This window comes from Typopeltis vanoorti, chromosome 6 (genome assembly GCF_054136105.1).
Source record: "Typopeltis vanoorti isolate ZY-2024b chromosome 6, IOZ_Tvanoo_1.0, whole genome shotgun sequence".
NCBI lineage: Eukaryota > Metazoa > Arthropoda > Arachnida > Uropygi > Thelyphonidae > Typopeltis > Typopeltis vanoorti.
In genome coordinates this window covers 109,561,184-109,584,138 of record NC_143554.1, presented here as the reverse complement: position 1 = coordinate 109,584,138, position 22,955 = coordinate 109,561,184, and the positions used below count along the sequence as shown (strand labels likewise).

The window sequence follows — 22,955 nt, the reverse complement described above, 5'->3', positions numbered from 1 at the left end:
TTGGTGCACTTTCTCCATCTTAATCTTTAAACAAATACAGTATTTTATATTTCTTATTGCTGAAATATATCAATAAGAGGCGTTTGTTGAAATTTACGACTTGAAAACAGTTTTGTCACGTCATTTGGTTTAGTGCTTCTCCTTTAGTCGAATAGGAGAAAATGGAAGCTGCTTTGTATTTAGTATTCATGTTTATGGCTCCTGTCATTTACTGGCTTACTACCTTTACTAATAGCATTAATATTATTTAAACCTTTCAGCGAATGGTGGTTTGCTGCAGTGTTTTCCATGATAATTTCTCCCATTTGGACCAATCATCTCCTACCTCTTAAGAAAAAGTTGTTTGGTATGTGCGATCTGGAATCATTAGTTCGTGTAAAAGGTCATCCTATGAAAATAGTAGAAATCGCAATCGGTAGTGGACCCAATTTACGGTTCTATCCCGACAATACCCAGTTGATTGCAGTCGACGTGAACTCGTATTTTGAAAGTTATTTTCGTAAAACTCTGCAAGATTTTCCGTGTCTTAAATGTAATATGTGGAGTAGAAAACATGTCGGAAATCCCAGATGAGAGTGTCGATGTGTTAGTGGCCACTTATGGGATGTGTTCTGTGAAAGACGTTCAATGCATGAAGGAAATCAGGAGAATCCTAGTTTCGGTATGAAAGCAGTACATTGATTTATCTTCTTAAATTACATTAAAATATCGATAGCATAACATATAAAATAATTATACGAATCGTATAATTATGATTTAATAATTAAATAGTGTTTGAAATTTATCGTATTAATATTTAAATACTACAATAATTATTCTTTAAAATAAGAATTAATGAACATCGTTACAAATAATTTCAAATTTTTGTTTAAACTAAAATAATTTTCATGTAGAATAGTAAAAATACATAGCATTACAAAATGCTTTCAAAAATACATATATATAAAATGCATATCACTGCTTTATAATAATTAAGTTATTTAAGTTTAAGGGAGATGGTAAATCCCGTATCATTCTACAGCCGGGTATGAAACTCGGATCGAAATCCTAGAGTTTCATGCCGAAAAACTATCGGCGAGCCCAAGTATAAGTAATCACTTGGGTAGTACAACACCAGGACAACTCGGAGCAAAGGTGGAGCAAGATCCGTCACTATCCTTAATATTCTCTCATAATGTAAAACGCAGCTCCTTTTGGCCTGTTATCGTAATTAAGTTATTTAATAAAAATAATGGTGTTTCTAAAATTTTTATGTATTAATTTTAAGTATTTCAAAATAATTATTTGAATTAAAATTTAATAGAAGAATTTGGAACTAATTTTATTTTTATAAAATTATTTCTAAATATAAATATTTATAAATAATCATAAAGAGCTCCAGTTCAAGATAGAGTTCTTGTATAGGTGACCGAATTCATTTCAGTAGTCAAACTTTCAACTGTTTTTTTTCTTATTTACTGTATATACGTTTACATATAATTTTGTCACTAAAACAGTTTGATTTAATCTTAAATCAGATGACAACAGACGATAAGACATCTCAGCGAGACCTGAGATATGTTATTTTGAACACTGAAAGAAGCCAATTTTCACTCTTTGTCATTACTGATAACTGGTTCGAGGCTATCAACGATTTCATTAGACGTTCAGAGAGGAGAATTAGGCAGAGAATTGCCGCCTTCTCGTTCTCCCAACCGCAGTACGATATATTCTTTTCTGAAATAGTGTTAGTTCGACGATCTATTTTCTTAAGTTGTGAGATTAAAACCATCTTAGCTTCAACGGATGAATAAATTATAATTATGTACAACAGAATTTTCTACATTTGATGTTCATCTGCATATTCAAGGCTTGTGTGGCCTACACTTCCTTCAGAGAAATAATAATGACACACACGTGTTACAACAGTCATTCTTAAAGAAACTCCAACGCGTGTGGATGTTCACGAAATACTTAACCCAAGATTGCGTTCTACCACTGGAACCATGTAATTTTGAACTCGTTGATTAAAGTAACTTTCAGATGTAATATCAAATAATCTCTTTTCAGTTAGATGTTGGCGTGCACCAATAATATTTTGTCGATTAGGGACAACAAAGTTGGGAAAGCGCTGTTGATTTTCATCAACAGCAGCTCTCCTATGCCACACTGAGATTTAAATTTGGAACTAATAATCCTTACAAAGAGCCCATATGTTAGTTGATAAGAACTTTGTTTTTTTCCAGTACAGCAAAAATCTGTGTAAAACACTTGGTTTTTCATTTCTTGTGTGTACTATTACAAAAAGCGAAGTACAAACAGATATTTTTATGGAGTTGCTGTTATTCGGTGGTAGTTCATCAGAGATAGCGTGGGAGAGTAATGTTAACTTCATTGTAGAAACAATTAGAAACGTTTACACCACATTTTATCATTTCAGTTACATTTAATATGTTTACACACTTCAATTACATGTTTTTAGTTATAATTTTTTGAATCTTTTATAATACTTTGTAGTACTATATTGCTAGTAATAAGTGTTTAATCTCACTCTTTGACGAATAAACAAGAATAAATCAATCCACACCAGAGCTGAGTTATGGTTCACCATCGGCAATGATGTATCAGAGTTGTAGTTGGAGAACACGTTATGGTTTCCTGTGCGAGACAAATACTATCACTACAAAAATGAAAATTCAGAACATACAGGAAACGTGTACCAAATTCTGCATTTAGACTTCAGCAAGAATGATTTCTTTTATTCAGTGAGGTAACTACGATCTCTTCTTTCGCTCAAAAAGTTCTTGTGGGCTCTTTGGAACTCGGAGAATTTTTGTGGGATTCACTCAAGTTTTCTTTCCCCTTCCCCTCTTGCACGCGGAGAGAAGTTTCTCATTATGGTTGTTTATGTTTCGAAGTCGGAAAAAATATTTCAACTTTGTCATGTGACATTACTCTAGATCCACCCTCCTCTACTGTGAAACTTATCAGAGAGTGAGGGACGCATTTATTTTCCTTCATACAAGAATGAGATCTTATTTAAGGACTCCACGCCTAGCTTAAATAGTTATTTAGCGTTGAATTATTGTTATACATCGATGCTAATTTATTTTTTTTTATGTGATTCGATTATAGATGACGTCTATCCAACTGATTTCATTGATATTAGAATCAAACTAACGATTTTGTCCCTTGCTCCTGTTTTGCAGGATGAAAAATAAATGTGTTTGGAGGAAATTGTTTATTTCCTCCTCCGTTTAAGGCGAACAAACTTCTTCAGTTGAAAATAACTTTAAAAAAAAAAAGGTTTTCATCCTATACAGGAATCAAAACCAGGTACTTTGCATCGAAATACATATATGATACCGAATAAGGTTATGAACAAAATTATTTATATTTTTTTCTGGAACTTTTTACCATTTTACTCTCAGTAAATTTCCAACATGATACAGGCGACAGAAAAGAGAGAGAAAGTTACAATTTATACTAGGGTGCTTTTTCGCTCGTGTTACAAGGAAGAAAAACTCTTCCAATACATTAGTTATTTCACTTTCAGCTGAAGGTGAAATAGCTTAATTTTCTTACTTTATCTTTTCTTTAAAAAGAAAAGATATATAAATTAAGAAAATGAAGGAAAATGTGAAGATGATAGTTACTTATGATTCCAAGGACATTCTTTCTTCGTGGACATACTATGCATGTGATGCTAAATTAGGAATCATTCCACGGAGTTATCCTTGGAGTTAGGACACGGGTGATATGTCTGTGAGCACAATTGCTTTGGAAATTTAAAAAGCTTTTAATTCACTTCAAAGATCGTTACAGACACAGAAGGTTAGACACCCAAGAAGCAGCTTATTTCGTTACCTTCTTCATGTGGTAAATATTCCGTGTACCAAATGTGTTTTGCTTGTTGGGCCATTCTCGGGATTTTTGTCAAGGACAAAATGAAGACTCCGTCCGTCCTATTGAATTTATTTCTACTTAATTTCATCTCAAAGTCTATGACTTTGTCGATAATTCTTCTTCCTGTTAAACCAGAATTCCACTGCATTAGTTCAAATGAATGTTTTATACACGTAATATTTGTGTTCTTAGTGCTAATTTCTCACATGAACTCGTTACTCGATGTATGCATTAGGCGATCAGACAAACTACCAATGAGACTATACGTAGTTTATAAACAAAATATATATATTCAGTAAGAATAACATCGGTGCCTCCGTAGCTCAGTTGGTATAGAAGAAGCCCTTGGGTCGGAAAGACCTGGGTTCGATTCCCGTCAGTGACGTGAGGAACCTTTCTCTGGTCTCATTCAACGAAAGGTGAGTTAGCCAGTCTCATACGAAGGTAGAGTGCTTTGAGGAAGTTATAAAGAAAGTTACACTGCTTTTCTCCTGGTAACTCGGGTTTATCATCTCTCAAAACAGGCAAACATGGTCCATGGACATATAGGATATAGGAAGGCTAAGAGAGACCACCCTTGCTCATAATCATCTCCCTAGTATGGTAGCATACAGCTACCCCCCCCCCACACACACACCAGTCGTATGGCAAAATATTATTTATTAGTATCATTTTCGCGTGAGTATCACAACAGGCATCTTCAGTACATGTAAAAGAACTAATTAAACAATAATTGAAAATTCCAAAAGGCGCCACCGAAGTAGCTAATGTAACATAACTGAAAAAAAAAATAATAAATAACGCGTATTCCTATCCCTTATGTGCAAGGCTTTAGTGAATGCATAGCAAAAGTTTTAAAACCACTGAATATTTTTGTTGCCTTTCGACCAGTCAGAAAAATCTCCACTTTTCTGACTGGTCGAAAGCTTTTTTTCTCGGAAAGTCAGGGTAGCAATATAGAAAATTTCTCTCCGACAATGGTGATTTTTTTCCTATATTGGTGATGAGGTGATGAATGCAACATTATTTTCTTATTACCCGTGTGGGCGTACGCCTCACGTTGGGAAACACTGCTCTACACCATGATAAGTGGTCTTCGGAGTCGGATCCAGTTAACCAAGACCATATATATTCTGGTGCGACGTCCATCTCGGATGGGGTAGTCCATGGTCTGAAGAATGCCAAATATTAGAAATGACAATATTAGTGCTATAATTATATATTTTCAATAAAAATAATCGAAATGTAAAGGTTTTCCAATCTTATAATGAAAATAAGTCCATTGAAAATTACAGTCTGAATAAATATAAAAATAAAGCTTAAATTTGTAATTTGATAATCATTTATATTTTCGTGTAAACGATTCTACAAGTTGATTTTCTTGTGTGTGAGATTTCTTTGGGAAATAAATCCTGAAAAATGGTAATTCATTCTCTTAATATTATACGACTTCTTCTTTCGCAGAGTTAAGTGTGTCTTGATTTTTCTTGAACTGTATATAAGACCGCTTCAAATGAATGGACGTTAGCTGTATCATAAAGGAGATAGCATGGTTTTCTAAAAGGCAGAACTCGGGTTTTTCATTTCTTAAGACCGACAAACCGACCAGAGAATGCACGTAATTGACATGCACTGTGTAAATAAGATTAACTACCATATCATAACATTAAGTTTTTATGAAGCGAAGTCGTGTGTGCGGTGACAAGACATTGAGCGTAACAAAAAGTAAAAGATGAGAGAAGACTTGATCATATCAGTCATTTGCTAGCGTTGCAAATGTATTGAATAAGAAAAGAAACTGAATTTGAAAGAAATTGTTAATAACATTTATTTTATCTGTTACTGATTGTTTGTCCACAGGCATTTATTCACGCTGCATGGTAGGGAATAAATTTGCTTTCTTGTAATAAAGAGTTCAAAATATAATGAGGGTATAAAATATCTGTCATCATATTAAAACCAAAAGAATGAAACATAAAAATATCAAAATATTACGCGACAGTTTATGAGAATAAACCTTCGACATCTGCACTAAAGAGGTAAATTATGTTTCATAGATACGTCCATCCATCCATCTTCAAGGCCACTTTTCCTAATTAGGTTGTAGGGGGCAGTAGCTACAAATGGGACACCTAATGGTCACGATCCTCCGCCACCAAGATCAGGTGTTCTGGTGGGACTCCCAGAGTGTCCACCCAAGATTTTGGATATAGTCTATTCAGCGAGTCCTTAGCCTTGACAAAGAGGGCCTACAGGGGGGGGGGAGCCTCTCTCTTGTGGCATTCTGACCAGGTGCCCGTACCATCGTAACTGTCGTCTCTCAATAAGCAGCGGTTGAGTATTGAGGGTTTCCCGAATTGCAGAGCTTCTGACCCTATTAAGTCTTGTCAGCCCCGCAACCCCTCGAAGGAATCTCATATCAGCCGCTTGGATTTGTGTCCTTTCGGTCATTACCCAGCTCTCATGACCATAGGTGAGGATGGGGACATAGACTGTATTGAAGACAGCCAGGTTGTCTAGTTTAACTCTCGCTTCAATACTACCGAACGGCCAAGCTCCCGCAATATTGCGCTTGCTGATCCAATTCGAGTATCTAGCTCTACGTCCCACTTTCCATCACCGGTGAATATGGACCCAAGGTATTTAAACTTCTCTATCTGCCTCAGTGGGACTCTACTCACATGTACAGTGCACTAGGATGGTTGTCTTGGGAACACAAATGTTTCCTTTTTGGCCACCACACTGATCTTCATCCCGTCTTCTGCAAAAATAGCTACAAACCTATCCAGCGTCCTCCAGAGGTCATCTGTGACAGAGATAAGCAGAACTAGGTCATCTTCCAATTCTAACACACTCACTGCCTCGTCTGTGCCTATCAATTCGGTCCATAAATATTATGAAAAGGAGGGTGGCAGAACACAGTAGCTGCAAAAGGGACATCTTGGCAGAGACCAACGGAGTCTGTGAAAGGTCCAGACTTTGCGCTGTTTACCTTGACATAAAACTCCGGGCATTTATACAGATGTTGAATACCCCAGGGACTTGATGGCAGCTAATAGTTGGTCATCCACTCCATACTCCTTTACTACCTGCCAAAGCCTTATCCCGATGAACGCGGTCATATGCCTTCTCCAAGTCCACAAAAACATGTGTAGACATTCTTGGCATATTCCCAAGATTTCTTAATGACTTGCCTTAAAGTGAAGATTTGGTCCGTTGTGCTTCTACCAGCACGAACTCCACATTGTTCTTCTTGGAACTTTGACTCAACTATGCTCCTGCACCTTCTTTCCAAGCACCTAGCACATACTTTCCAAGGAGCTGAGCAGAAAGCTGCCAAGATAGTTGCTGCAATCTCTCTGGTCTCGCTTCTTGAAAACTGGTATTATTATTATGCTTGTTTTCCACTGCTTTGGTGCTCGCCCAGATATCCAAGCAGCCTGACACACTCGATCAGCCAGAGAACACCGTCTCAATTTAAGGCCTTTAGCATTTCGGGCCGAATTTCATCATCACCAGCAGATCTGCCCGATTTTAGCGATTTTATTGCTAAATGGACCTCTTCTGCTGTAAGACTAGTCATCGCTGCGATCTGCACCTCTTAGATGTCTATAGCTGCCGGGCCACCTGGGTTAAGAAGGTTCTCAAAGCATTCCCTCTGTGCAGGATATCCTTCTCGGTTGTTAAACGTGCACCATCAGAGGCCTTAATTGTCTTTGCTATTCACGATTTCCTCCCTCGAACGTTGCGGATGGTCTGCCAAAATACCTTGTTTGCATTTACATAGGATGAATCTAATCTTTCTGCAAAGGATTACTAATCCTTCTGCTTTGCCGTCTTTACTGCCTCAGCAGCAGGGTTTTGCGCCTCAATGTATCGGAAACTCATCTCAGGTGACCTGACCCTAAGCCATGTTAGGTAGGCCTCCTTTTTTTGTTCCGACAGCTTTCTGGACCTTTTGGTTCCACCAATGTGTCCTTTTCTCACTGCCCGTCGCCACGCCGAGCCGCATTTTGCCACAGCAACAAGAAAGTGCAGAGGCAGTGAGAGTTGTTCTGAACAGCTCCCGCTCCTCCTCAACATCTGCAGTATGTCTGGGAATCTCTTTGAACCTGGAGGAGATGTTATCTGTAAATTTCTTCTTTACAGCCTCATTTTCCAATGCCATCCATTTCATGCGGTGTAGCTGCTTAGGTCTACCAGCGTTGATGGTAGCATTTAGTTTCTGTAGCCGTAGAGCGCAGACAACAAGGTAGTGAGTTTTCCACTACCTCAGTTTTCCAGTACTGAGAAAAAGAAGTCTGCTGAGACTTTAAAGAAGTCAATCAGAGACCTTTGTCCAAGTGTATCTCTGTACCAGGTATACTTATGGATTTCTCGGTGGTGGAAGAAGGTATTCATTATGGACAAGCCGTTTGTACAGCAGAAGTCCAATAATTTCAACCCATTCGCATTCAAGGTCAGAGTTTCCGTTCCTGCCAACCACACCCCTCCACGTCTGGTCATCTGTTACATGTGCATTGAGGTAACTCATTAGTAGGACTGGTTCCATGTCTGCCACCCTGTCAAAAGCAGCATCCACTTCCTCTAAGAAGGCAGAGTATTCTGACTCCAGATTAGGTGCTTAGGCTTGAATCACAGCCGAGTTGTGGTTTTTCATCTGGAACGAGCCTTAACACACATACCCGTTCCTCAAATGGGATCCACTCAACAACACAGTCTGACAGCTGGGGGCTTTTGAGTATCCCCACACCCGCCTGAGCAGTGTCGGGCTCACACCAGAGAAGTAGTAGTAGTAGAGCTTCCATCCCTCATCTAGGTCGACAATTCCAGAGCCTCCCCCTCTTGGTCGAAGAAAACCCGACTAAATCTAGTTAGTAGCGCTTGGCTTCCTCGACCAGGTCCTTCTCCTTCCCTGTCAGAGAGAAGATGTTCCAGTTGCCTAAAGCCATAGTCTGGTACCGTTGTGGTTGCCATTTCCGTCCATTTGCAGAACTATTTCTTTGCGCTGCCCATAAACACCTCTCCAAACAGGTAGCGGGCCCATTGATGGAGTTTCCTCTAGCAGAGTGCTGAGGAATGGTGTCTAAGGGAGACTGTAACATATTTTCCTTTTCTGCTTAAAATCCGAAAGCGTCCCTTGGTAACTCGCGCGACGGAAGATGCGGCATGACCATTGTGTGATTACCTGACCATGTTACAGCGTTTGGTAATGACCTATTAGGATTACCTCGATTCGGGGTGGTAATTCTTTTTACCTGCTAGTTTATGAGACTAAACCTTCGACATAGGAGTTGCCTTAGCCTGCACTACTTCTATTAAAGAGGTAAATTATGTTTCATAGATACGTAAGGCATAAAATTGCGTTTCGTATATTTTATCGTTGGCGTTGTTATCGAATTGCGACAGTGGACACTTTGGTCAAGAGTCCTATGCATTATGTACATTGTGCGCAGTGTATTCTGTCCCGTTTGTTTGTTATGCGGGTAGTTTCGTGCAGATATATTCTTCCGACCCCTTACGAGACTGCCTAAATCACCTTTAGCTGCAACGTCCTTAAAAGGTTCTTTCGAGATTGATTTTATATTTTGCTTCCAGGATCTACGGACATGATGTATTTGGTCTTAAGGCAAGATACATCCCTAAGCAATAGATATTAAACTATCAGAATGGAGGAACCTCTGTAGCTGTAAACATAAAATGTAGGCGATGGAAATCTCCCCACATTAATTGAGATGTCACGTTTATCTCCAATTGTAATTCCACCATTTTGTTTATCGGATCTGAACTGAACACAGCCTTTTGCGTACTCCAGCACAAAATCTGGGTTTATTATTCCCCCCCCCCCCACTGATCCTACTAGCATGTTGCAAACATGATGTTATAGCAGCAGTTACACTGAACATTTTGTGTGCAGTGGCCCTTCTTTATAACGATTATTAGCGATTATTAGATAGCGTCTGGATCAGCTTGCAACTCACATTGCTACTGTTAATCGGTAGATGCTCCAGAAGGAAATGGTATAGCACTTTGTGGAGGAATGAATGTTAACACATTGGAGATCAATTTTTGTCTGCATGACTTAGCAAACATTCTATTATCACATATTCGATGACCTTCAAATTTCAAGATACCCTATGGAACAATCAATCTAGGACAAAGAAAAAAATAAATCTTAAACGTTGTTCAACTTGCAGCCTTACGTGTATGTCCATTTCTAAATTTTTATCTTCTTCCATCATTGTGCATTGTTCTGCAATGATGGAGTTTGGTGCTTTCAACTATCAATTCTATAGAAGATCTCGAAGGTGGTATTCGAAACATTTCGAATCATTTCAACACATCTTCCATAATCGGCTGAGCACACTTTAGTTATTTATTTTTTATTTTCATTTATATTTTTATTTACAGTCTCTCTCTCTCTCTCTCTCTCTCTCTCTCTCTCTCTCTCTCTCTCTCTCTCTCTCTCCATTGTATCTGGATCACCGGGGAAACCAGGAAACTATCATACAATGGTCTAGATAAGGCTGCATCGAAGTCTTGTAAAGTGCAAAATGAATTCCTTATCATCACATGCCAGTGTTCGTTTCAGTATTCAATTATTCTCTGAGTTGTATTTGCAATGCTTGAACTATGGTCCTTAAACTTCCAATTCCTATATACTAAAATTCAGGGAGGGATACTTAGGCTCATCACTTTCTTCTCTTTCCTCTCATTACACAAAAAAGTCTAATTTCGCGTAATGAGTATCAGCAAACAACTCTCCTGTCAAATCTTTCGCAATAATGTCATTAATGTAAAGATTAAATAATAATGGAGTGAGTACTGATCTCTGTGCTACAGCATTGGTCACCTTAAATACTTGCACACTCATCCCTCCCATACATCACTTTTTGATGTCGATCGGTCTGCCATTCTCTCATCCAAACTAATAGATTATAATCCAATATCGCATATCCTTCAACTTATGCCACAGCCTTTCAAGCTGTATCTTGTCAAGAGCAAAGTCCGAAAGTATCATGGTGTATCTACTGTCCTTGTCTAACTCAACGGTGACAATTATAGAATGTAAGCAAGTTGCTAAAACATGACCTTCACTTAGTGCACCCATGTTGCTCATTGCAAAGTATAGATTCTCTGTCAACCTATTTTTGAATGCGAGTCCTGACCAATTTTTCCAAAATCTTCACTGCCACTCCTGAGATACTGATTTATCGATAGTTGGATATTGGTTTTTGCATCACCCTTGTGCAATGGTAATGTACATTCTTTCCACTCCTGTGGAAATTCCTTGTTCTGAGACTCAAAGTATACAGCCAAGTCAAAGGCAAAGTCATTTCAGCTGAATACTCTTTTAGCAATCATACTGATATTCCATCAGTCCCTATTGTCGTATTCAGTTTATGCAACAGCTCCAATACATCCTCCTCCTCCTCCTCATACTCCTGAGTTACTTCATCTAATGAAGAGGTAATATTGAGCTGAATATTGCGCACATCAGAGCAAAAGTGAATCAAAATGGACACTGATTGGTTAAACGATTATCTGCATTCAGCACAGTTATTCTTCCACGTAATTCTTTCTTTTACTTGCAGCATTGAATTCTTTTCGGTTATCATTAACATGCAGCACCAGTTTCATTCATACTCAGATCCAGCTTTCCATACAATATTTAATATTCTGGACTGCACCTCATAAATATCGTAAATAACATTATACTTGTGCACACAGTAATTCTTCTACATCATCAGTTTCCTAAGAACATGTTGCTTAATTAGCTTGTTCATCTACTTAACTCCATCCCTATTTATTGTTTAAACTCTAGGAACATATTGCGATATTTCATTATTTAAGTATTTATAAATGGAGTGCCGATATCATTTCCATCTAGCAACCGATACCATGGAGTAGAACCTAGTAGATTGTTCAGTTAGTCACAATTTACTACTTTATAGTTCAACATGGAACCTTTTCTGAACGGACATCCATATACGCAGTCACTTCTCAAGTCAGTACCACGTGATCAATGTCACTAACAGAAGTCGCAACAGCCACATCTTTAACAGAAATCCTTTCTGCTATAATCAGATCTAACACTCTTTGATCTCCAGTTTCTTCTGTCACATGCTGCTTGAGGAAGTTGTCTCGCAACAGCTCAATAAATTCAATTTCATTCTCGAGATTTAATGTCTTCCAATCAATCTTCGAATAATTCAAGTTCCCCATTATGATTACTCGTTTAGCAACGATCAGAATGATTTTATGTCGCATTCGATCTACCGGGTCGGTAAAAACAATGGACCATGTATTTGATCTCGTTAGAATTCACCTTACACCGAATGGCTTCAAACTCACTGTACATACTTGCTACCTTAACCGTGTTTAAAGTTTCCAATATCGTTAGCAGCAAAACCCACCTATTATTGTATCTTTTCTGTCCTTAAAAATATTGTACCTTTTACACTCCATACGAGTTAGTATGGAGTGTAAAGGGTACAAATGTAAAGTGTAAAAATCTGTCTTTCAGAGCCAAGCCAAAGAATATTCGTGGCATTCTTGTACAGAACAAATTAAGTTAGCTCCTGTCTTTTTTGTATACTTTCCAGTTGGACAAATTTCACATACCTGTTTTCATATCTAATGCTTCAATTATACGGATATCTTTGCACATACGTTAGTCCGAACCAAACGAGTACACACTCCTCCTTTCCTCATAATCACCTCTATGATAATTCGCAATCGTATCAGTATCGTAGTTTCATAATTTAGTCGTTCTTACACAGAGATTCTCACCATTACTCCCATCATGATTTAGTTTGCCGTTAAATTTTTTGCCAAGACGCTTGATGCCAAACGTATTCAAGTGTAGGCCATCCCTCTTATATAAATTCCTTCTATCAAACTCATTCGCACACATCCAAACATTCTCATCCATTCCTTCTACACAACCTTCGCATCGAATCGTTTTCCATCATAACCCCTCTTCTTAATCCATTTCAAACATACCCAGGTAATAGACTAACGATTTTGCACACTTCATTCTCACTTCTTCCAACAATCCATTTTTGTATCCTCTCTCATACTACACGTATGACCGGTCAGACTGTTGGTTCCTATCAGAACTACCATCTGTTTCCCTTATATTTTCTGCTTTTCATTTAAATTCGTTAAATTTCTGATTTTAGCACTCGGAAAACTTGAAATAGTAGCTTCAAGTTTCCCGACTAGTAAACGTACACACTCATTAACGAAACTCAATTGATTAGAGGGTTCACCCCCCCCATAGACTTAATTTCTTCGGCTGAAATTTAAACAATCAATCCAACTTCCTGTCGGATATATTTACCATTCGATATCTAACCTGTCTCAGTAGATGATCATCAATATGAATTTATCTCATTTAAATCAGCAGGTTTTACAGGAATAATTACAGAAATCGACGTGATTCAAATCATAGTTATTAGCATAATAACTTTCTCTCGTAAACTCTTCCTAAAATTTTAGCTGATTTGTCTCAATCACTCCCCCTCCCCCCCTAAACGAACTCTACTCTGCCACACTCAGTAAGTGATTACCGTAAAGACCTCACGGATGTCCCAAATGATTTTTTTTCTTTAACATTTCTCTGGCACTTAACAAGTCTAAGAGGCCTACAATTCACTTTATGCAATCAGCCACTTTGATGAACTTGGGAAAACCCTTTACAAATTTCCAGTAATAAGATAGCAAGCCTCATTCTCAGTGATTCATTAAAGGTGATCAAATGCGGGGCTGTCTCTCTCTCTCTCTCTTTCTCTCTATTCTCTATTTAATAAATAACAGTGTTCACGTATATTTCTCAAATATACTTATATATATATATATATATATATATATATTAAAATTCTTCTTAAATGCTTTCGGAACCTTAGTTTGTATTTAGATTATTATTGTAGGATTTCCTGTGGCAGTCGATACAATGATGAATACAAAATATTAAAAATTAGTTGCGTTCATACCATAACTATGTACATTTCATAGAAGACAACAAAAATGTATTTTTTTTTCTAATCTGATATTAAAAATATAAAGACGAGTTAAAAATTGCAGTCCTGAAATAAATACATAAATAACAAATAATAAATACACACACACACACGCGCGCGCGCGTGTGTGTGTGTGTGTGAGGAATGGGGAAATAAATCTCCAAAATTGGTCATTTTTTCTTCATAATTATTATTATTATTCGTTCTATTTCTTCTTTGACAGAACAATTTTTGACCTACACAATCAAGTCCTTGTTGATTTTGCTTCTTTGGAATCAGACTGCCCATGGCCATCTGTATTAAAATACTAGCTCTGCCCTCCCTCCCTCTTCCTCATGATCGGAAAGACATAGGTGTTTCCTCATAAGCCATCCCCTCTTCACCAGTGTTATACAGAGATTGCACGACGTTTCATGTCGGAAACTCGGGGTTTTCGTATTCTGTAAGATAGCCAAACCGGCCATAGAACGCAGGCAATCAATTGACATACATCGTAACTGTGTGGACAGGATTCATGCTATATCAGAGCAATAAAAACTTTTTCGTGATGTAGGGAAACTGATTAAATATTTTAAAGAAAGGATAAATATTAGTAATAAAATTAAAGTATTAATCAGGCAAAAATAAGTCTTCTAAAAATAATATTATGCTAGCGTTAGGGATAGAGAAATTTAATTTCTCAGAAATTATTAATGATATGTATTAGTTACTTATCGTCAGTCTACACGCAAGCATTCATGGTTCGTGGTACGGAATAAACGTTTCGCCCCTTTCTCCTCGTAAATAATTAAAGTAGTCAGTTCCACATGGATTTACACGTGGAACTTACTCAAGCTAATGTCGTTGAACTGCGTTGAACAAGGCTTACTTCTCTCAATCATAACGTTTAGATTTGCTCCGGTCTATATGAATCATTAAGTGATGTTCAATGCAAGCCACCATAGATGCACCTGAGTCTCTTGGTGGAAGGTTTGCATAATAATAACTGTTATACAGGGTGTTCGGGATAAATTTGACAGTTTCGTAAGGAAAAAGAAAATCTTCTTTGTATCTATTAAATTTAATGAATTGACAAAAAAACATTACAGGCAGAGTTAATTACAATACTATCAACAAGATTTACTCAAAATAACCACCATTAGCATCGATCACAGCTTCAATTCTGCTTCGGAACCTCGAACAAGCTGATGCTACAGTCTCCCTGGGAAGGGCCGCAAAAACTGTTTTAATTTTATCCATTAACTGGGCTTTTGTATTACTGGAAGTGCGATTGGTGTCTTTTTCAACTGCGCCCCATACAAAATAATCCATGGGGTTAAGGTCTGGGGAGTTTGGAGGCCAAACATTTGGACTGGTGAAGTCATAGAAATTTTCAGACAACCATTTTTGACTTTTCCCAGAGGTGTGGCAAGGGGCCGAATCCTGCTGCCATACATACGGCCTACCATTGGCTACCCTTGTTATCCAGGGCTTGACTACAGTTAGCAACTCCACGAACAAAGCCCGAATTCCAATGCCAGGGTTCTTCAACACCTGTTCCTGCAGATTTGCGAGGAATTCTGCTGTACGAACGCAATCAGATCGTCTGCTAGGGATCTTTCTTCTTGCTACATCCTCGTAGTCACCATTGCAAGTCTCTAGTTCATGCCTGATTGTTTTTACTGTATTCAGGGAGCATTGGGCAGCAGTCGTAATATCCTTATTTTGATGGCGGGCACGAATCATCATGATACAAGTTATTCTCTTCCATGATTCAGGTGGGTTCCAGCTATCCATCCTTTCTGACATCTTGTATATGAATGAAGAAGGGTCCAAACTTTTAAATGAAGAGAAGTGTGTGTTAATACATGTAACTTACGGAAAAATATAATTAATTATAAATATGTCAAATTTATCCCGAACACCCTGTATATTCCGAGATTTTCTTATTTTGAGGATTGAAAAACCGAGTTTCCGAAAGAAAAAAAATTCCCCAATACGATCCCAATTCAATTTCATACATACAACACCAAATGTGTTCAATTTAGGTTTTATGTGAACGCAAAACCAACTCTCCATCTACGGAGACCAAGTGAAACTCATACTGAATAATCACCACTCTAGTTTGATTGATAAATGAATCAAGCAAACAATTAAACACAAATTCTAAACTTACCAGAATCCCTACCAAACAAACTCCTTTCCATATCCGCTTCACAAACATCCACGGCATAAATTCCAATATAAACGACGTTAATCACCATTTACAGACTTCCAAACCAGACCTCCTTCTCTTAACGGACACCCAAATTAGCCACATCAACCACAGTTCACCTTCAATGCCCAAATTATACTCTTCATGATTCATTTCGCCACAAAAGTGGCAATGTGCTTCGTACGTCCAGACATTGCCTGCCAGAGAATGCCAAATTTAAACTCCCGTGCTTTTGACCTCTAGCTGAAGATTTCCTTGCACTACTTAGTAACATTCATCTGATGCATTTACCAGTCCCAAACTCTGAAAACCACCAGGACCTCTTCACCTTGCTCTCCATGAAACGCAACCATCTATAATCCAGCTACCCAAACAGCGAAGTCATCGTCATAAGTGACCTGAATATCCACAACTCCAACTGGCTCCTCTTTTCCAACACTGCAGATCAAGCCGGACGTGACGCAGAGGTGTTTGCTATAAGCAATCATCCAGAATATAATCATCCAGATAATTATATTCACTCGCCCAAAACCATTGATCTTTTTTTTTTTAAATTAGTTCTCCTTCTGTAGAAGTTTCCTCTGTAGAAGTAACTGTAGAAGTTACCTCTCCTCTGCGAAATCAGACCACAATCTAATGCATGTTTTCAGTATCACGGAACACCCCTACTCTGACCACATCCACCCGGTGTCCTCTGGTACTAAAACGGTACAAAATAGTGTTGATCTTAGGAACTACCACTCTTCTTTCGTATTGTATGACTATTGCTCCCACTTTTCCGACTCAGACACCTGCACTAAGCGAGAGACAGAAATCATCCTCATTGGCAAGAAGGCATTCAGCTCTCATTCCATCCAATATTCTTATCCACGTTCCGAGTCCTGGTTAAACAGAAGATATATGAAAGCAGTTTAAGAAACATCTGCTTATTGCAGATGCATGCATCAAGAAGCCAATCTTCATACTTAGCCTATGCAGAAGCACGCAATAAATGTCAATCCACTATCAGCAAATCCAAATTCAACTTCATAAAAGTCACAAGCAGAAAGGACGACCACCACAGATGTAACTTCTGCTCACTTGTACTCCTATCTCTCTCTCTCTCTCTCTCTCTCTCTCTCTCTCTCTCTCTCTCTCTCTCTCTCTCTCTCTCTCTCCCCCATCCAGAAAGCGCCCAAAGAAAAAGCCTACCTCCTAACATCATTCTTTTCCTCTAACTCCTGCATAGACGACGAGGGCAAATCACCTCCTTCCACACAGCAACCGAGCATCATATGCTTCCTGTGGCCTTTTGGCAGAAAGGCATAAGAATATTAAATAACCTGAACACTACAAAGTCATCTGATCACGATGCCATCTCTCCTATTGTATTCAAATGTTGTGCTCCAGAGCTAACCACCTGTCCTTTATCGTCTCTTCAAATACTCAGCTGGCACCTATCCCATCTCATGGAAACTAAGATGTATGCAATCCTCTGTATCTGGATAGCCAGCTTTCTCTCTGGTCGTTCACCTTGTGTTATGGTGGACGGTACCCTCTCATCGAGCTTTGACCCCAACTTGGCAAAGGTTCCATTTTCTCCCTTACCCTCTTTCTCATACACAAATTCCCTACTCTCAGTCAATAAAATCCTATTCATAGCTTTGCCAACGATAGCACTCTCCACTCATCTTATTCCTTTGTCAAACCATGTAGTTCTCAGCCATCGTTACATCAAGATCATCTGTAACCAGTGCCTTAAACACTGATCTCCTTACCATCATCCTTCAGCGAATCAAGGATAACCTAGTCACCTTCAATGGTGCCAAAATGTACTCCTGCCTTTCTCTGGAAAAAGGGGATCTCAGCTCACCTTCCCTCAGTAATACACTCATCATCAGGCAGGATGAACTCTGTCGCCTTGTATTTACATTTATCTCAATCCTTTCTTGGCATAAACACATCAATAGCTTCCTGGGCATCTAACAAACTAGGTATTCTTTTCCATTCAAGAAGCTATTTTACACCCACTCAGCTGCTGTCCCTATACAAATCCCAAATACGCCCATCCTTAGAATACTTTTCACGCATTTGGAGTGGATCACCTAAAACCTCCTTAAAGATTCTTGATGCTGTCCAGAGAAGTGAAATTCGGCTCATAGATGACCCTTCCCTCATAGGCTCACTTCAACCTCAATCCCAAAGATTTCATGGTCATTGCTCCAGTGAATAGCCAACGTCATTCCTCCACTTGCTGTTAGGCCTGTTCAAACAAGAGCAGCAGCTGTCCTGCATCCCTTTACTTTGCAACTTGCAAACTCATCGATCCTGACTCACCTTTTCCTTATATATTCTATCTATCTCCGTTTACTGTAACAGCCTTCTTCATGATGTGATTCCAAACAAGAAGAATGTTCATAGGTTTCTTCTTTTTCAACCGTCTTCTGCACCTTCCACACCGGGACTAATGTGCTATAGGTTCTTGTATGTCTGGTGTGGTGAATAAATATAAAAAAAAATAAATAAATAGCCAAACGGATATCTGTGTCACTAAATTTACTATAGGTAAATTATTGTCGGAAATAGGGTGGGTTCTGCTGGTTGTTGTTTTTGAATTAAGGCCGAGAAAGCGAAGACAAAGAAACCACCGACATAAGACGGTAGATTTTCCAGCTGGGATTGCATGTTTTTCAGGAGTATAATCGGGTAGCACATACGAAGCTACTACTTTGTGTTGCGAAATTTATCGCTCTCGTCTATTTCTTTAAGGAAAGTGTTCCGACCTCAGCACATCACTTCTCAAATGGCCATGAGAAATGTTGCTAACCTTGTAATCAATATTTGTAGAGTAGTTGAGAAATGTTACAACTTTGCTATAAACCTGCAATTACAATATTCACGTGGCCCAAACACTTTCCAATAAGAGCCTATCACGCGTTGTTCTTCATCTAACCATTAAAGGACTTCAGAAGAGGAAAATTGTTGTGCATGCAGCAAATCAGCCATAATTAAACGAGTCGAACTTACTTATTGTATCTCAACTGATTCCACATCATATTTTCGCTGTTGAAGCCATCTCTAGCTTTACGTTTCAATGGGAAGAACATTGGAAATCGTCCTACATTTAGTATGCACTGCGGTGATATGGCTGTTAGCAAGCACCGTTCTGCTGCCTTTTCTAATAGCATTACTGCTATGCAAGCCCCTCCGAGCATGGTAGTTTGCTACAGTGTTTTCCATCGTACTTTATCCTACGTCGAACAAGTACTTCGTACCTCTTCGAAAGAAACTGTTTGCTAAGGTCGATCTGGAAAGTATAGCGCGTGAAAAGAAACGACCTCTGAAGGTAGTTGAAATCGGAATCGCAAGTGGACAAAATCTCCAATTCTACCCTGAAGATACTCTTCTGACCGCAGTGGACGTCAACCCTTATTTCGAAAAGAATTTCCGTATAACCTTAAAAAATTACCCGCATCTTCGACTCGATAAAGTTGTCATTGCCGGAGCCGAAAACATGTCGGAAATACCAGACGAGAGTGTCGATGTGTTAGTGGCCACTTATGTCATGTGTTCGGTGAAAGATGTCAATCAATGCATGAAGGAAATCAGGAGAGTTCTGGTCCCGGTAAGAAAATATACTTAATTATGTCATTTAACTAAATTGGGGCGCATTTTAAAATACGCCTTATTTGATCTATTAAGCTATAAGCATTTATGGGATTCATAAGAATAATACAAGTTTTCATATTTATTGTTGAATAAATAGTTGGAAAACACGACCCACGTGTGATTTAACTGAGTAAAAGAAGACAGACATGGGTTTAAATTGGAATAAAAATATTAATAGTTTATTACTTGCTTCCATTTTCTGGTAGTTTTCACCTGAATCCTCATATCAAGATCGACTTGGAATTACTGAACCGTCATCAAAACGGTTCTGCAATTCCACATCGATCAATGAAGACCCAAGTAGCATAGCTACCACCAGAGAAGCTTTACTAGTTACGACCGTTAGGTGGTGTAATCGTATTTTATATTTCTTTCTAAAAAGATTCTTTGTAGCATATATCATTTATGCCCATTGACTTGATTAACTCGACTAGACGGTATTCGAACCCATGTCTTTCCAGTCAGTTGAGAGTGGAAGAGTTCTTCACCCCGAAAAACAGACGTACAGATCAAAGGAACACAATTCAATTGATATAATTAGTTGTTTCGGCCATAATTCCAAAGAACATCTTTTCTGATCGTTTCCATGGCCTCAGTTTGGCTGAAAGATAAGCAACAGAATGTGTTTTTTTTTTCTTTATTCATCGTTGAATCGTATTTTATGGATATGTAAAACTTACAACTGGGTTCAGTATATTTTGTAGCTGTCATTTTGTTTGCGAATTGCAGCTCTGGCTGCTTAGGTTATGAGGCCAATGCATTATGTTTGTTACCTGCTTGTCTTCGCATTGTCAGTTTGGCAGTTATGCGGCATGGCACATAGAGTTTATGATTGGATGCACTTTTCTCTCTCCCCTTGCATGAGACTACCTAACTCACCTTTAGTTGATAAGCCCAAATAAAAGGTATTCGCATCCTAGAAGGATGCGATACTCTGCTTCTAGGGTATCCAGGCAAGATGATTTTGGTATTTTTTCAGTCCGCAATACCCTCAGCTAATATAAATCGCACGATTTGGAATGCTGAACCAGATTGATCTTTGTCTCTTGGAACAGACATTCGAGCTAGCATCATTTGAGTACATGCCAATCTTCACTCAAGTCTGGTCAGTATTCCAAGATATATTCCGAGGCAGTACTCGTAGATATTAAAACAGCAGGATGGAGACACATCTACATGGGAACTAAGGTAGGTAAGAATTAATTCCACCATTTTGTTTAATTGAGAGGTAAGCAAAATCATTGTTTGTATTCCGGTGCAATATCTCGATTTATTTCCCCGTTCATTTCTTCCTAGCAAATGATGTGATTGCAGTAATTGAATATCACGGAGTTATGCGGTATGTAAAGCGATTATTGAAAGGCATTCTAATATGTTTTCCGAATTATATTGCTTCCGCTCTTGTATCAGATGTTTCTAGAGAAAGTTGGCGCATTGGTGTTGGGGGGAGGGGGGAAGAGTTCTGCTGAAACAAAGATTTTTAAGATATTGGACAAACGTCTCTTCTGTAGGACTTACAAACATTCCAGTATTGCATATTCTCTGTCCTTCCAATATCAAGATACCTTAAACTCTAACCCGTGTTACGCCAAACACAAGAAAAAATAAATCATTACTGAAAAAGGTGTCTCTTTCAATGCACATTTTTTATCCGCTTCTTAAAAAACCGTGGTCTTATTCCAATTTAAATAAAATCCATTTCCATCTCCAGTATGCGAAACCACCGAGTTTTTTTTCTTAAAAAAAAACACCAATTAAATTTTCAACTTCTTATTCGTAATTTGCTGCGCGTTGTTCTTTATTACACAGATCTGCTCTGATGGAGTTGGGTGCCTTTAGCAATCAGTACTGGAAAGGTATGCCAAATAGTATGCAAACGTCTTGACATTCCAGAACATTGCAATGGTCATTTTAACACAACTTCCTTAATCAAGAGAGTACACCTTTGTTTCACCGAGTTCTTGTCTATTTACGACAGTGTTTCTTCCATTTTCGTTCACTTCAACCTCATGTAAGTTACATACTTACTTGAGGCTGAAGTGGTTTTGAAGAGTTCCAAGTTTACTCTTGCAGAGTCTCCGGATTATTCATCCCCAATCCCACCCACCCATCCATCCACGCACTCACAGACACTGGTCAAGTCCTAAAGGCCGTTCCAGTCTATCCTAGTTGGAACGGTCATAGAAGGATAAGGTGACACGATATCATTAAAAAATTTCATATTAGGCATAATTCTGTTCTGAACAGACGTATACAGCTTTTTGAGTTTGTAATGAGTATTTTTTTCTTTTTTTCAATACACGCTGCGATTTTAACCAAAAGTTCTGATCTGTTTTTCATTTCTTTTTCTTCAGGGTGGAAAATATGTTTTCATTGATCACGTCGCGGGTCCGAAGAACAGCTGTGGATTGTTCATACAGCGGCTAATGGAGCCATTGTGGATCACCTGTTTCGCTGGTTGTCATTTCAGACACCTGCGACCCCTGGTGGAGAAAGCTGGATTTTACGAGTTGAACTGCGAAACAGTAGAGATACCAAGTCCGGTAATTTACATCAAATATAATCTCTTAGGTATTGCAACCAAGTAGCAGAAATGCTTTAAATACTGAGGATGTTGAATATTATGATCGTGAATGGAAGAGAATTTAGAGGAAACGTGTTTAGAAGAAGACTTCAGTACTCTTATTTCTTGTGAAGCTTAGCAGAAATATTAAGAATTATTCTATTTTATTATATTGGTATATTTGTAAAAGTATTATTTTTTTATGAAATCTAAAATGTATAGAGCCCATTACTCTCAACAATATATATATACTCCCATTATATTATATTATATATGAACTATTTCAAATGTAAATTTATGATTAAAAAATAAAACAGGGCATTGTTTAAATGTATGATATGAAACTGAATACGGTTCGAAGATTGAGTTCTTACTGTTGTCGATATGTGTGTGAATTTTTAAATATCACTTTCGAAATTGTAACGTGATGATTTTGTAATGTTCTTGAAATGCAAGACTTTGTTAACTTGCAATTATCATATAAACCAAATGAATTTGAAATTGCTGATAAGAAATTTTAAAAAAAGTTGAAACCGATGAAACTTAAATATTAAAAAGTAAACTGCAATGAATAAGTGAGTGCGAAATCTTCTTAAAATATGGATTTATTATTATTATTATTATTATTATTATTATTATT

The 22,955-nt window shown here is 38.1% G+C and overlaps 1 protein-coding gene across 1 annotated transcript; it reads left to right on the top strand.

Moving 5' to 3' along the window:
• The first annotated feature begins 348 nt into the window (after window positions 1-348).
• Window positions 349-22,555, top strand: LOC150105797 (thiol S-methyltransferase TMT1A-like). Its single transcript, XM_090394565.1, has 3 exons — window positions 349-532; window positions 19,500-19,708; window positions 22,107-22,555. Exons 1-3 carry the CDS (start codon window positions 349-351, stop codon window positions 22,338-22,340), a joined length of 627 nt encoding a protein of 208 aa, XP_090250691.1. The 3' UTR covers window positions 22,341-22,555.
• The last annotated feature ends 400 nt before the right edge of the window (window positions 22,556-22,955 follow it).